The sequence below is a fragment of the Ciconia boyciana genome, chromosome 2 (genome assembly GCF_034638445.1).
Source record: "Ciconia boyciana chromosome 2, ASM3463844v1, whole genome shotgun sequence".
Taxonomy (NCBI): domain Eukaryota; kingdom Metazoa; phylum Chordata; class Aves; order Ciconiiformes; family Ciconiidae; genus Ciconia; species Ciconia boyciana.
This window is the reverse complement of record NC_132935.1, coordinates 149,279,403-149,294,657: the sequence shown is the minus strand read 5'-3', so window position 1 is coordinate 149,294,657 and position 15,255 is coordinate 149,279,403. Positions and strand designations below refer to the sequence as shown.

Genomic DNA, 15,255 nt, shown 5'->3' with positions numbered 1-15,255 from the left:
AAAAAATACCCTTTGGTGCTTCACATTAGGAAGACACAAATCCAAGATGTCTCCCATCTGTTTTGTTTGCTGTTTTTTAATAAAAAAGCAAAATTACCCTGTCCTTTTTTCTGCTTTCAATAGAAATCCTGAAGGATATTTTCAGATTTGTGAGGTCCAAGGTTTTTATACTGTTCTCATCCCATTTTATTTGAGTGCCTGTCAAATGTAACTATTCTGCTTCGGTGAACCAATATCTGAGCTTTTCAGATATTATTAAACTTATCATGACCAAACTTACATGAACCACAGATCTGGCTGAATTTAGGGAGCTGAATGGGGAGGTAACTACCTCTGTGATCCTGTAATAAACTCTTGACCTCCCTGGTACAACCATGAGTAGCCCATGGGCTTTCTAAGCCCCTGCTGTCCCCAGGAAGCTGCCGGCAGCCATGGACCACCAGACGGTGACAGCACTGGCCATGACCCCTCTGCCTCATCCTGCAGTACTGCCACAAGGAAATTGGGTAGAGTTGGACATATTGGCTTTAAACCACCTGGCAATTTCCTTTCACCGGACAAATTCCTGCCGTCTAGTCAGAGCTTACGGCTTATCTGCACCATCAGAGGAATGAGTCAAAATCCCACCTGTGATGCTCTGCTCACGTGGGTGTGTTGGGAAGGCTGCCTGCAGTGCCCTTAACCCTCACTGCACAAACATCGCTGTACACACTTTCAAGAGTTACCTATTGATCTTGGATGAAGAGCTAAAACAAAAACTGTCTTTCCCGGGGACAAGAAGTGTTTTAAGCTGGCTTGTAGACACCCTTCTTCCTATCCAAATGTGTCCCCATTGTGCTCACAGTCCTGAATATCCACCTCTGGCTCAGTTCTATCCGGATGAGATTTTGTTCTATTTTTCCTTTTATTTTGCAGAGAAAGTCTCCATGCCATGGCCCATCAGCTGCACGAGTACTAGCTCACTTCACAAAGCTTAAAATAGTATCTGTAATAGATGCTACTGTTCCTACATATTTAAAACTGAATATAAAGCTGGTCACCACTTTTAAGGAACATAAAAATGCTATTAAAATCCTTGTGTGACAATGTCAAATTCTTTGTGATTCATATGACTTAAAGCCCTAACTTTTGGATATACATGGACTGCAAACCAAGGCAGAAAATGAATTTTAATATTTGTTTTTGTTTTTCTAAAACGATAGCTGCCTTCATTATAAACAAACACCACATATTATAATACAGATCTCTGTAAAATTCTCCACCAGTTGTAAGTGTGGTGGAACATGTCTTGGGTTTTGTTGTTTTTTGGGTTTTTTTTAAGATATTGAGTGACATTTTGATGTTCATTTTAATTCAGGACTACGAGTTTCCTCAACTTTCAGTGAAAAAAACAATTAAAAGTAAACACATTCTAAGATTTGTTTCCCACAGTTGAGCTTTCCTTCTGCACAGTTGAGTAAATAAATGTCTCTGAATCCAGGTACAAACACAATCACATAAGTTAACTTAAATAGTAACACTCTATAGCTGTTCTTCAGCCTCTTGCCAACTTTCCAGGCAAGTGGCTGGGAAGTTATTTCAGTCTTATTAGAAAGAGGAAAATATTTTCAAGGTCTCAAGTAAAATGTGCTATTGTTTTACTCTTGCAACACAACAGCACACAGACATTCCTTCAAGTAACATTTTCAGTATTTAAAAGAATTACATGAACTTTAAAAGTGGTATGAGCTCTGATGTCCTCATCTTAGCATCTTATTATCCAAACTGTGCTGTGCAAAATGCTTCACTGGCAGCAACCATAAATATGCTCCCTTAGCATAAACAGAGGGCAAAATTCCCCTCCTCTCCAAGCCTGAATACAAGAGACTTCCACAAAAATGCCGTGGGAGAAAGCTTTCCCCTGGGAAAGGTCACGCGGTGATACCACTGACCCTGGCCGCTGGCACGGGATGGCCGAGGGACGCTGAAGGCCACTGCTGCCCAGCTGCACGTGGCTGATGGCATGGATCCACGGGCTGCCCCCGCCACTTCACCAGGCTCATCCATGCTCCCACAGCCATCGCTTCCCTCTCCAGGCTCTCCAGCCTTGCCACAGTGAGGGGAGGCAGCAATCCTTTGAAATGTTATGAAGGAAATAGCATAAAAGTACCACTTCTGTGGAGAAATGAGATAGTGTTACTTCAAATATACAATGTGCATGCATTCCAGAGAAAACCTTGGTAGCAGGCATTCAAGGACTGGCCTCACTTCAGTGCTCCATGGCCACGCAAGCCAAGGATAGAGCCATGCAAGCCAAGATGAGGTCCTGGAAAGAAAGAGTGCACCACAACTCAACATTGATCCCTTCAGACCATGGAGAAATGGTCAGAAGCCTCCAGAGAGGATGAAATTGAGGCTTCACCAAGTGGTGGAACAAAGCACAGGGTGGGTATTTTTGGAGAGGATGGTTAGTGAGATTGTGCTGGGTCTGTAACAGGAACAGAGTCAAGGGGATGGAGGAAAAAACCAATTTTGCATTCCAGTGTGCTTTTCAAGGAGCTTTACAACCTCAGTCACCCTGTCTCATGCTGGTTAACACGTAATTTTAAAGGTCTTCCATAAGCTTAGTGTTATTCACAGTATTTATACCACACTAGCAAGCCACAGCCTGAGAATGGGACACATCACTTTGCAGGTGGAAATGATGATGACCCAGGTCAAGCAGTACAAAACATCAGAAGTGCGTTCCTCATCAGTTGCAAAGCTCTGCACACAGCCTGGAGACTTCGTAGAGAACAAGGCCCAAAGTCAGAAAGAGTACAGAGAGAGAAACCCAGGACTTCGTAACACGCGGCAGGGTGGCATTTTGGTGTTGGGGGGGGGGTTGAGGAATTAGTTGGGTGATTCCATCACCCACATCCTGCAGGTGTGCTGTAGTTATTAGCAAAGCACAAAAAGCCTGTGCGAAATAATACTCAGCCCCACCAAGAACTCTAATAAAAAGCAACTGTACACTTGACTCATTAGCACTTTCTCTGGACACTTTGTTTTCCTTTAAATTATTTATTTCATGTCAGATGGAGAATTAAAACACTTCTAATAAAAACTGACATACATTAGACTTCTGTTCTATATAAGAAAACATTCATTCCTTTTAAAAGGGAGGAACTACTAGTTGAAATGAATGTTACAGGGAATTTGACATACTCTCAGTATGAAGAAATGGTTTCAATCACAATTATCTGGAAAACAGAAAATAACTTTTATCCTTCAGAAAATTTCCATTCAAAGGTGCTTCTTTTTATGGGGGCCTAAGGAATAACGTTTTCATAGCAGAGCTGAAGAGACTTAGTTTAACAAAGTATTTGCCACATTAGTGAATGAACTCCCATGTTCACAGCCTTAGTTCTTGTCTCATCTTCTTAAATGTGATGGATTTTTCATCTGAAACTGATCCAAATTTGCACGGTCTATATATTAAAGTAGGTACTCCTCATGAAAAGATGCACTTCCAAAGCATTCCAGTATTCCTGCTTTTAGCTGAGAAGAAAATTCCTTCATAGTATTTCAGAAATTCTGCTTCTAAAACCAGGAAGTACCATTAAAACAAAGACCTCTTTTTAAAAAAAAAAGGCAAATTAAAGTTAAAAAATGTACATGCTGAGGCTGGGACAAAGTTGAGATTGATTTTTATTCTTAATTGAATTGATTCATTCAGGCTGAAATTTCAGGAAAAAACAACAGGAAAATGTCTTTCTAAATTCTTGGTAACAGCATTTCTTTTTTAAAAATTCATCTCCTCTGCATTTAAACACCAGCAAAAGAGCCTGGAGATGAACTTCTCTGCTTATTTTGCAGAGTCAATGCAGCTGACAGTGAGACGGCAAACCTCTGTGGGGCACCCACACAAACTTGGAAGGTCCACCACTGGTGCATGGGGAAAATTTAGTTCTTCTGCTTATTACTGTCAAGCTTGCTACAGTTTAATGCAATAACGGGATATTTATGAATACAGACTGTCTAGATTATACAAAGTATAAACTGGATAGAGACAACTGTTTGTTTTTTTTTAAACTTAGGCTATTATCAGCTTTTATTACAAATTTGGTTTTCCTCCAAACAGAAGTAAGAAGAAAGACAGGCATTACAGAAACAAAGCAGAGCTGGATAGCAACTTTACAACTGACAATACTACCAATTTATCCCTCACTTGATTGGAACTTACAAATCACAAAAATTTTAATTTTTGCTGATGGTTTCAATAAAGAAAGTTTTACAAGAAAATTATATATTCACATGTAAATGTATTTTAAAGCAGATACGGTTCAGATGGTCTCTGGAACCATTAGTCCAAAACCCAAACCATCCATACAGTGGAGTGAAGATCACCACACCTACCAGCTGGGCTACACACAACCAAATCAAAGCCTAATTTCCCCAGGCACAGACATACAGGTCTCCTGTACATCATTCAGGGCATCCTTCCCAGCTACTAGAATTAAGCTCCTCAGCACCAGCAGCTTTGTGCAGCACTCGCCTGAGTCACTGGGTTCACAATGTTCTCCTGCTGCAATCAGCTCTGCAGCACAGGAGGAGTTCACTTAACCCCTTCTAAAATTGTGTATGCCTTTCAGCAAGATCCATGCTATGCCTCGAGTCTATAACACTACATATGCAATACATTGCTTCCCTTCCTTTTTTTACATACTGCTATGATTATAAGAGCATAACAAGAATTACATTCTGCTTAGAGATTTCCCGTATTACTTTAGCAAACATAGCATTTGCCCTTTTCTTGTTCCTGGCCCGAGTCCTAACAGAAGTTCCTCATTCTCAGACTGTCACTTCGTTCTCATTCTCCCTCGGAAAACTCATTTTGATTTCTGTCACCTTCTTCCTCCAGACAGACTCCCATTTCTCATTCTGCTGTGCCAGCAAATAACTGTCAACATGGTGCAATGTCCCATTTTCAGGTACACTTCTCTGCATTGTTGAACATTGCTCCAGTGAAGGGGTTTTTTTGTCTCTTCCTTATCCCACCATGCCCCAAAATAATTTGGTTGTGGGTTATTTCTTAATTGCTTTAAGGTATATTGTAGTTCTGTCCATGTTCAGAAAAATTCACAGTAACCAGATCCATTACTTGCAAGTGACAGTACATGAAGCAATAGGGGACTTAGTGGTACCTTACAAAGTAACAATTTCAGGGTGAACCAATCCTGAGATCTCTAACATTGCCAAAACTTTTACTGATGTAAGCAAGAAATTTCCCAAGGAATAGCTGAGGAGAAATTCAAAGTTTTGGTCAAAGTAGAAAATTCCTCTGAATTAAGGGCATCTTAAGTCTGGGAAATTTTTGAGGCAGTGATCACTCAGGCCTTTCCTGTGCTTGTTTATAATAGCTATATATTGGTACCCTGACTGGGATACCAAGAAAATATATATTATTATTCTAATTATAAATGGTAAATTCTATTTACCCTAACTTTACCCTAATTCTTTTCACTCTGATTCTTTTTCTTTTAATATTTCACTTACAATTCTTATTTGTCTCTTAAATTTCCAAGTAACCCAGATTTCTAAATACTAAAGCAATTTTTTATTTCTGAAATAGCTCATTCTTGTTACAGTGCTATATTCAAAAGCAGCTGGGTCAAACTCAGTTCCTTATGAACAGTCCTTGAAACATTAAAATTGCATCAATAGCCAAGAGTCTCAGTTGCACAACTAAGGCCAAGGAGGAGCCAATAAATCTCTGCCAGTTAGCCCTATTCATCAGTAACTTTTGTTTGACTAAAGCATATCAGCTAGAAAAGCAACCTGTCATAGTTTGAAGATTTAGAGATGAAGAACCTCTTGCTTCCCTTGATAATTTGTCAGAATAATGAATCATTTCTACTGTCAAAAATGTTGTGCATTACTCCTGATTTGAACCTGCCCAACTCTCCAGCTATAACCTTTAGTTTGTGTTATGATTTTGATTGCTGTTCTAAAGAGCCAATATAAAACCAGTATATTTTCTCCTGCTTCAAGAGACTTACATTTCTTAATTAAGGAGGCTCTCTATTTTAATAGGGTCAACAGATAAAAAAGTCATGGTTCTCAGAGATAAACAGTTTCACCAGATTTCAAACCATTTTTGGTGACTTTCTTCTGCAACACTCTCATGGTTCAACTCCCTTCAACAATATTGAGTCTGAAACTACAGCACGCATTCTTGTCACAGTGCACACCCAGAGGTAAGGCTGTTCTTGAGTCCCAATCACTGCCTTCCTGGAAAATAACTCCTTCTCCTTCTATGATAGCATCACACTAGGAACTCTTGTGAACTTGCAGTTCAACAGATCCTTACATCCCTTCCAGACTTACTGTTTTCCAGGGTACAGCTTACACCTTTCCCAGAAATTCCATCTGGCTATAAGAAAAAAAACAAACTTCACCATGACAACAATAAAAAAACTGCAATACATTGCACAGAGAAGTGGTGGAATGTCCTTCACTGGGAATATTCACGACTCAGCTTGATGGGGCGTGGATAACCTAATCTAAATCTCTGCTTTGTACAGCACTTCAGATGGCGTCCAGAGGTCCTTTCCAACTTGGGCTTTGCTATGACACATGATCACACGCTTGCTCAAATGTAGTTAATTCATTCTCCACTAAAGTTTTCAAAAGCTAACACAAAATTTTACTAAACCATTTGGTCTTGTACGTTTGTAATGCCACTGCTAGTTCTCTCAATACCAACTCCGTATCTTCTTTTAAGCTCTTACATGTGAGAAGTTTGATCCATGTAGTATTGCAGTACATTGAACACTTATCTTAGATACATCATGTATTTACACCATGGTCATAACCATTAATTGGTTCTGCTCTTTACCACCAAAGAGTGACTCTGCAGGCAGCTGCATGCTTCTACACCACCAGCAGCAGATTCAGCCGCACAGGAACCGTGTGCGGGGCGTGCGCTTGTCTGCACACAAACACGTGCGCACATTTCTCAAGGTGGCTACTTGGGTCTGACAGTTCATTACCTCTGGCTTTATCTTTCAGCCCAAAGGATATGTTTACACACCTGACTAAAATACTTCCTTGCCTGTTTTATTTGTAACTTTCTTTGTAAAATTACCATTCTAACACTTGTCTCTCTTCACATCTTTAAAGAATTGCTTGCCAACCTTTTTTGTGTATTTTAATGATGAAGTATTCAGGAAACAAAAGATAATCTCATATTAAAATATGCTCTCTGAGGTTGGGAGACACTCTGATTTTGTAACAAGATACTGTGTACCTGACAGGAGAATACGTCAAACTCCTATGGCAAAAGATTGCAATGCAATTGTTTGGCAGCCTAAGCAGAGTGAATTTCTTCACCAAAGTCCAGATCCCAGTAAAAATCTACACTTCTATAAAAGCTGCCATTTAACATATTCCCAACAACTGTTTCAAGAGGTGACCACATTTAACATTCTTCTATATGGAAAATTTTAACTTCTAGCTATATTTACCTCCTCCCAAATTAACTAATTTCACCACAAATTTACAAAAAATATAAAACAAGGTTGAGCAACCAAACTCAAAGTTTTGTTAAACTCAAGCTGGCAAACCAGGACAAGAGCACTTTATTACCAACCTTTGGAGCAATCCACGGATTTCTTCAAATGTTAAATGTCACTTACTTCTCCCTCTGCTAGTCCCAAGGGGCAGCAAGTCTTGAGGCACCCTGATCATTCCCCTTAAAACCTCCTTTGGGAAACATCCAGATGGTGGCCATCCCCTGCCTGTGTCTGCAGGTAAATCACATTCTTGATTTCAGTTTTCCAGGAGGAGGAGTCGAAACTATGCTGGTATCACTGACCAGCTATTTCCCAGGACTAAAACCATGCCAGATGACCTGTTCCAATGGTCCAGCCATGCTGGAGGCTAATACACCTCTGGCTCCTCTACAAGGGGTTGAGGTTGGGAGGAATCTGTATCTTTTTGATATTTCATCCTTTAGATAACTTCCTGGATGCTACAATAATCTTCTCTCTCCAGCTATCAAGACAGTGATCCCTAAGCACTTGGTACTACTAGCCTTTCTGTAAAGGTCACTGCACTCTACAAATTATTTGTGGCAGCCTGTAATGCAGGAGGGAAGACAAACAAATACCCTGCAAAAGAAAGAAAAAGCAAAACAACTGCATCATGGTTTGCTTTCATTTTATCTAATATTGTGGCTGAACAAAACTCTGAGAAGTTTCTTGGCCTGTGAAACAGTATCTGCAAATCTCTAAACAATGAGCTCGTTCTTAATGGTTGGATTAATTCAAAGTGCATAAAACTTCTTAGATTAAGACTGCACTGCTTTCATGTGAAGTAGCACAGCAATGTGTCAGAGAAACAAATACAGGTTTTGTCCTGTTGACTCTCAGACTGCTAATTATGAAAAAGGGGGGAAAGGCCCTGTTACAGGGCCTGTGATCTTATCCCTTATCCTTTCTGACCAGCACAATCTGGCAGGAAAGAAATAGCTCTACTGATAAGAAGGAATCTCTCTCTCTCTTTTAAGTGAAGGTATAGTAGCTGCTCTCCTTCAAGTCAAACAGAGCTCATAGTACAGTATTTATTTAAGAAATTTTCCAATATGATGAATTATTAACTTGTTTCGATTGTGGTTTTTGGATTAGACTGAGGAAAAGAAGTACAACTCCCACAATGTCTCCAGATGTCAGCGTCACTTTTCTTTTGATCAGTGCACTTTGGACTCACAGAAGCAAATTGCAATCATATTATCAGTCAAAAAATACTGCTGAAAAACAGCACTTGTATTAACAATTTAATTAGATGCTTTTGAAATCATCTACAATGAACAACAGTTAACCCAAACGTCCACCTGGGATGGTGAAGTCAGTTTGATGTTTGTATATTCCTACTTATTGAGACCTTCCAATAGGAAGAGCTTGGTTATTACACACCATCTGCCTTCTCGCATATTTACATGGAGCTTTTAGGAAAGGCAGTGGGGAAAAAGGGTGCCTTTATTACACTGCTGACAACCAACTTCACTTCCATGGGAGATATTTGAGCATCATGCCTAATGTGTGTCTGAAGCAGGGGCTTAGATGAGAAACAACTGGCTGATCCTCCTCTTAGATGAGAACAAAGTGACAAGAGAGATAAGAGATATTGCATGGGCTGTGGGGCTGGGCAGATTTGTTCTTTGCAATGCTTCCTGGTGCCTGAAATTTCAGAATATCAAATAGCAGAGCTATGGGTATGACTGCTTACCTGTCTCAGTTATTAACAAGAAAATTGGAAATTCCCTCTTTATTTGTGAACCAAGGCAGTCTAGTCATGTAAAAGACAAACTAAGCATTTTTGTTGAGCACAGTATCACAATACACTGGTAACCCGGCAGTCTGTGCCGGTCATTAGTTTTCAAAAGGATTTTAATGGTTCTGCTCTTCAGTGCAACACCCAACACACCTAGAACTGACTCAAGGTGTGCTGCTACCATACCTGCAACCAAAAGGCTCCTAAACTATCAGCCTCTGATTTAAAAGGCAAAACGTTTGCCATGGCTAATTAAGGCTTTTCTTCCCTACATAACTTTTATTCAACTTTTCCTCTCTCTTACATTTCAGATAAAGTAACTTAAATCCGCCTATTGCAACAGGGCGCTGCCAGACTCAGCTACTTTGCTGAATTTGGGTGAACAAATGCAGGTGATCTTGTGGGTTGGCAGAGAGACTAGTATGAAATCAGGCTGGCTGTTTTAGTTAAATGAGCAGTAAAACGACATGTAAGCTTATGTTTCTAAACATAGGTCCTTGCCATATATTGAGGTAAGTAAAACTAGCTCATCACCCTCATCTCCACTGAAACTATCTGAAGGCAGAGTGAACATTTTGAAATGAGGACTGCATTTTAAAAGACTTCTGAAAGATCACAGAACCCAGACATTAAAGAAAGTTTTCAAACCACAGGAAAGATAAGCCAAAAACAAAGCAGCAGTGGCTAGCCAAACCTCATTTGAAAGACTTGATAACTTTTGTCTGACTGCTTTTTTCAGAGGAAGTAGGAAGTTAGAAAAGCTATTCTGCTCTCAAAATCTAATAGTGTGGTCCTAAAATTAAAAAAAAGAGAAAGACAATGACAAAAGCACAGACATTTTGGCAGTATCCAGGGAAGTCTGACAAGTGGCAGCAGAAAGCACAGATCAAAAGAACACATAAGTTCTTTTATTGTAGAAAATACCTAGAATTCCATGTTTATCTTACCACAATAAGCTACTAAATGGTTATCTAAGCTGCTCTTGTTTTGCCAGGCGACTCAATACATCTGTAGGTTTTACCACACATTAGTTTTAGTCTGGTGTGTTTAAAATGCTACACAGCAAGGAAATCTAATCTAAAAGGTTATATGTCTCCTTAGGAAAAACAGTCTTCACAGAGAGTGATAACCTTAAACAGAAAATCTTTTTGGTACCAATTCAGAATTATTTGCCCCAGTTTTTACAACTAAAATCACATAGCTGTGATATATCTACAAAAAGCCCAACCCCTTCTCTCTCTAGTAATACATTGCTAATAGGTATTGTGAGAAATCCACAAAAGTACATTAAAAAAACCCCAACCCAACACAAGAAGCATCTCACAAGTACCCGTTTCAGTACTTGTGAACTTTTTTCTTTAATTTCCTCAGTTCTCCTTTTATAAACTATTAAAAGTTTCCCTAAATTCCAAGCTGGCTTGGCCGATATAACAGTCACAAAGAAATCTAACATATTATAAGTGGAACTATTCTTGGCAAAATAACATCTCTGAGACAGGTTTAAGTCATGCAGAAACAAGACTGAACTTGTGAGTTCAGTTTCTTTAAAACAAAGCAATACCTGCTGTCACAGCACAAGGAAAAAAGATATCTCAACCCCAAAACATTACAGCAGAAGCAAGAGAAGACATGGGAAAAAAGTAGCTCACTCATCTTCACTGTGCAAGTATCTTCAGAGTAGAAGTCTACTGTTTTCTAACCCCTTCAATTCAGAAGAGGCCCACAAAGTAGCAGTTACTCCAGAGTCCTGGAAGACTTCCAATAAATAGATTAAACCTTACATATAAACACTCTCTATAATTACAGAAGAAAGCATCTTGGTTTTTGGACAGCATATGACAAATTCTGAAACCATGAGATGAAATCACATTGTATGGTTCAAGGGAAGCCTTTCTTCTTTAGACAGTCTCCCTCTCAAAAACGTCTGATAACTACTGTAGTAACCTGAAGTTTTTTGCACTTTTCAAAACCAACCTAGAAACATGTATAGACAATAGGATAATAATAATGAACACTTGAGGACTTTCCTTCTTACAGGGAGCAGTCTTTTGAAAAAAGAAGATCTATCCAAAAGCTTCCATTAACTCCTACACAAGCCCCACAGAGGAAAGTCCTGGCTCTTCATCAGAGCTGTACCTGGCTGGCAGAAGAGGCACCAGAGGAGCAGCAAAGAGTTGAGAGGCTCCTTTTTCTTCTTGGTTGTGCCACAGGAGCACGAGTGGTTACCTCCTCCTCAAAATCCATCGCCTCGGTAGCAGACTGCCGCCAGCATGGAGCATGAGAACCAGGAGCAGCATGAGTCCCTCTTCCTCCCGGTGCAGATTTTCTATAGGTGTGCATACGCAGCAGAGCCTCATCTGATGTGAAATTTTGTTACGCATCCGGGTGTATGAATGACTCATATATAAAAAAATACTGGTTTCTCATGGTTGCATGCTTGCATACGGGTGGGGACTGAACAAATACACATTTGCACATGGGCTAGAACTACCCTTTTGTGACAGGATTAATACCTGAGACCAGGAGGCCACGATTTAGCAATGAAGAAAGAAGGTAAAACATGCACAGTAAAAAGACGTATGCGAAAAGTGCAATCACAGTGATAAAAATACTTAATGCTATGGTGAAATCTTTTGTGGAATTAAGCTACAGCAACAACCAAGTATCATACGCGACCTCTGCAATGGTCCTGCATTACTGAAAACTATGCATTGGCCTCGGGAAGAAACCCGACTCCTACTTGCAGCAGGGTCCCAGGCTGGGTATGGGATTAACCCAGTTGTTCAGGACCAGATCAGAAAGCTGTGGCTGGGAGCCCTGCCTTTGCAGCAGTGCCCGTCAGCTGCCGGGTGTGCGGGAGCTGTGAGAGCCCGGCGTGCCGGCGAGCAGCAGCAGCAGGTGCCTGCAGGACTTGCCTGCGCGGGAAGGCACCTGCCACAGTGTCCGGTGCAGAAAAACACTTGGTAAAAATAAAATAAAAGGGAAGTACACATGAGCCAGAAATTAAATGCTTGCATCTGATATCAGAGGAAGAGCACTTCGGTCAGACAACCTGCTAGGGGTTTGAGCCAACTGTACTCCGGTCAGCAGGAATGTTTTTATTGACATCAATACCAGTGCCGTGAGGGCCAAGAAAAACATTTTGCGATCTGTGCTTCCTCGCTCCATCCCACCCCACCCTTTTGCAATGTTCAGAAGGGAGAAGTTCTCCACTGACTTCCAGAAAGCTTTTGATGCTGTTTCTATCACATGTTTTCATTTAAATTCTCCAGCAACAGACACCAATTAATTGCCTGTGGTAAAACAGAGAGAGTCCCTGGGCTGCATAGCACAGAAACCCTTCTCAGCCCTGCTCGCCCACACAGGAGTGTGCCAGGGGCTGGCAGAAGGCACCATCCTGCCTGCACCCCCAGCGCTGGATTTAGCATTAGCCGAAAAGATGGCAGCTTGGATTAACAGCTGAAAACTAACTGAAACAATAGTGATCCTCAGTAACAAAACCCAAAATACTGCCAGCAGTTACTGCCAAATCATGGTACCTGCGATACCGCGGTGATTCCATTGTAAGAACAGAGGAATACCGAGGTTCTCCCTTATCCTTGGGTAGTAGATGTTGACATAACGTCTTTTTAATGCAAAACTATTAAGCAATTTTAATATGCAATAGCTTTTTTAAAAATAAAGAATGCATGATATGCATAATGAAAGAGTGAAATTAGCACACAACATCTGTGAGGTTTTGGAGTGTTTTTTTTTTTTAAAGACTTTTAGGGAAAAATATAACCTAGATCAAGAATTTACTGAAATGATAATTTCTCTGTAAGACAAAATAGGAGATAAAACAGTTTTTTAAGATCTATAGGAAATTTTATAAATGTCCTAGCTTTTCAGGTACACATTTTTAATGGAAGTGTTTATATTACATGTATATTTTTAAACTAATTTTTTACATTATGCTAAATAATTCTTCTTCCTTCCAAACAATATTTCCTGTTATTTAAATCAACCAACCAATGTCATTCAATTATTTATTCAGCCAATGGGAAATAAGTTACATTTCTTCTTACTTATTCTAATCAAAGTCAAATATTTGTTCCTTCTGTGGGTAATTTATTACTAATTACAACAGTCTGATGTATGGTATTTTGTGCTACTAAAAATAGGTCTACAAATGATTAAATGCAGCTAAAATTATGCTTTCAAAGCACAGTGGAAGAAAGCCCAAAGCTCATACATAGACATTGACAGCAGGTCTGTTTCCAGACTTTAGACACCCACATACCCACAAAATAGGTGCAAATTGGAAAAGCCTCTGCTTATTCATCTGGCAGTAAGTGTATCTGGAAATGAATATATAATGTAAAAATTTAAAATCAGACTCAACTTTCAAACACAAAAAATGTTTTAACTCTTTGGTTTGTCACTGTTTACTTCTTCCTCTTGCTGCCTTCCTCCTTCCTTGGAAGACAGATGTCTCCCTCCAGACTGAAAAAATACTTAACTTCAATTGAAATTGAATTAAAATTAGTTTTTATATTTTGAATGACATCAATGCAAGACCATGGAGACAGTCTATCAAATGTATATCTAAGAAATGTAAATCCCTTAAAGACTGAAATATTCTTAAAACTTAGTTGAGTTCTGGAATTTACAGTCATGAGACATTAACATAGTCAAGAATTTAGCAATCCAAAAGAGAACTGGACATTCATGCAGGCATCAAGAAGATCCAGTCTTACAACTAACAAGAACATAATTTTGGAAGATAAAATAAATGTCAAGATGTGGGGCAAAATAATCTGTAACTACTAAAGATCAGAACATATATGATGCACATGGACAATTATCCAAGATCCACCTCCTGAGGGGTTGTCAGACCCTCCTTAAGAACCCGTGGCAGAAACCATGGTGAAAAATATACTATTGGTCTTTCTGGATTTCAGACATAACCTAAGAGAACAGCTTCTCTATTCCTTTCTTTAACAACTAATTTGGATTTTTAGGTTAATTTTTTTTTTTTTTTAAGTGAAGTGCACATATGGCAGTGTATTAATCAGGCAGTGAAAACTTTTCCTGAACTTAAACAAATATCAATGCTCAGTCTTTACTAAGGCAGCAATGTCCTACTGAATGAATGGAATCACTACAATCCACACAAGAGACCACATAAAATGCAGCAGTACAAAATGTACTAATTAATGACAAAAAAACCCACAAAACCAAAAAAGGACACTTCAAAACATAATCTCATCCAACCAAAAGTCCCTGCGTTGGCTTGATGTGTCAAGATGCAAAACTTAATACCATCAGATTCTGATTTACTGAAATGCACAATTACCATGATCGGTTGAACGTTAAAAACACACATCTCAGCGGCTGCTGTCAGAATCACAGGTGTTGGCTGCAATTTTAACTATAGCACTGTTTCTCCTGGTGTACTCAACTCATTTGAAGAGAAAGGAAATTGGAATATATGTTCGTAGGAGATTTGCTTGTCTTATTTACTCTTGTTCTTTTATTTGAGCCCAGAAAGGAGATTTAAATCCCAGGGATTATGGTTAAATCAAGCCAGTTAATCAGGTGACTTGGGTATAATCTGCCTTGGTTAGAAAATCAACTGAAAAATGCTGTAATGCAGCAGCAATTGTCCAGATGTGCACTTACTTTGCTAATGACTGACATAAATACGTGCTCCTCTCCCAAGTGACAATGTGCAAAGAGCACAAAAACGATCCCAGTGGGAAGCTAACAGGACTATTCAGCTGAAAAGAGAACACAAAGCACATTCACAACCATTTGCAGGGAAATTATCATGAGACACGGCAAATATTCATAAATATTGAGGCTAATCACAGGCCACAGAAGGAACCCCTGACCAATGATCAGGGAAACTATGCTGTAACCTCAGCTCTACCATCAGCATGGTCTGTTGCCCTCACCCATCACCTTCGCCTGTCTGCA

General features: G+C 39.6%; 1 protein-coding gene across 14 annotated transcripts in view; it reads right to left on the bottom strand.

The window, feature by feature from the left end:
- Positions 1-15,255, bottom strand: part of KIAA1217 (KIAA1217 ortholog) — a 371,546-nt gene that overhangs the window by 156,186 nt on the left and 200,105 nt on the right. The window contains exon 1 of one of the 14 annotated variants that reach the window (XM_072854445.1): positions 11,431-11,631. The exons of the other annotated variants lie outside the window; for them this stretch is intronic. Within the exon in view, the coding sequence (XP_072710546.1) occupies positions 11,431-11,538 (108 nt within the window). The 5' untranslated portion in view covers positions 11,539-11,631. Of the gene's footprint in view, positions 1-11,430; positions 11,632-15,255 lie in introns of those variants that run through there. 14 annotated transcript variants of the gene reach the window in all.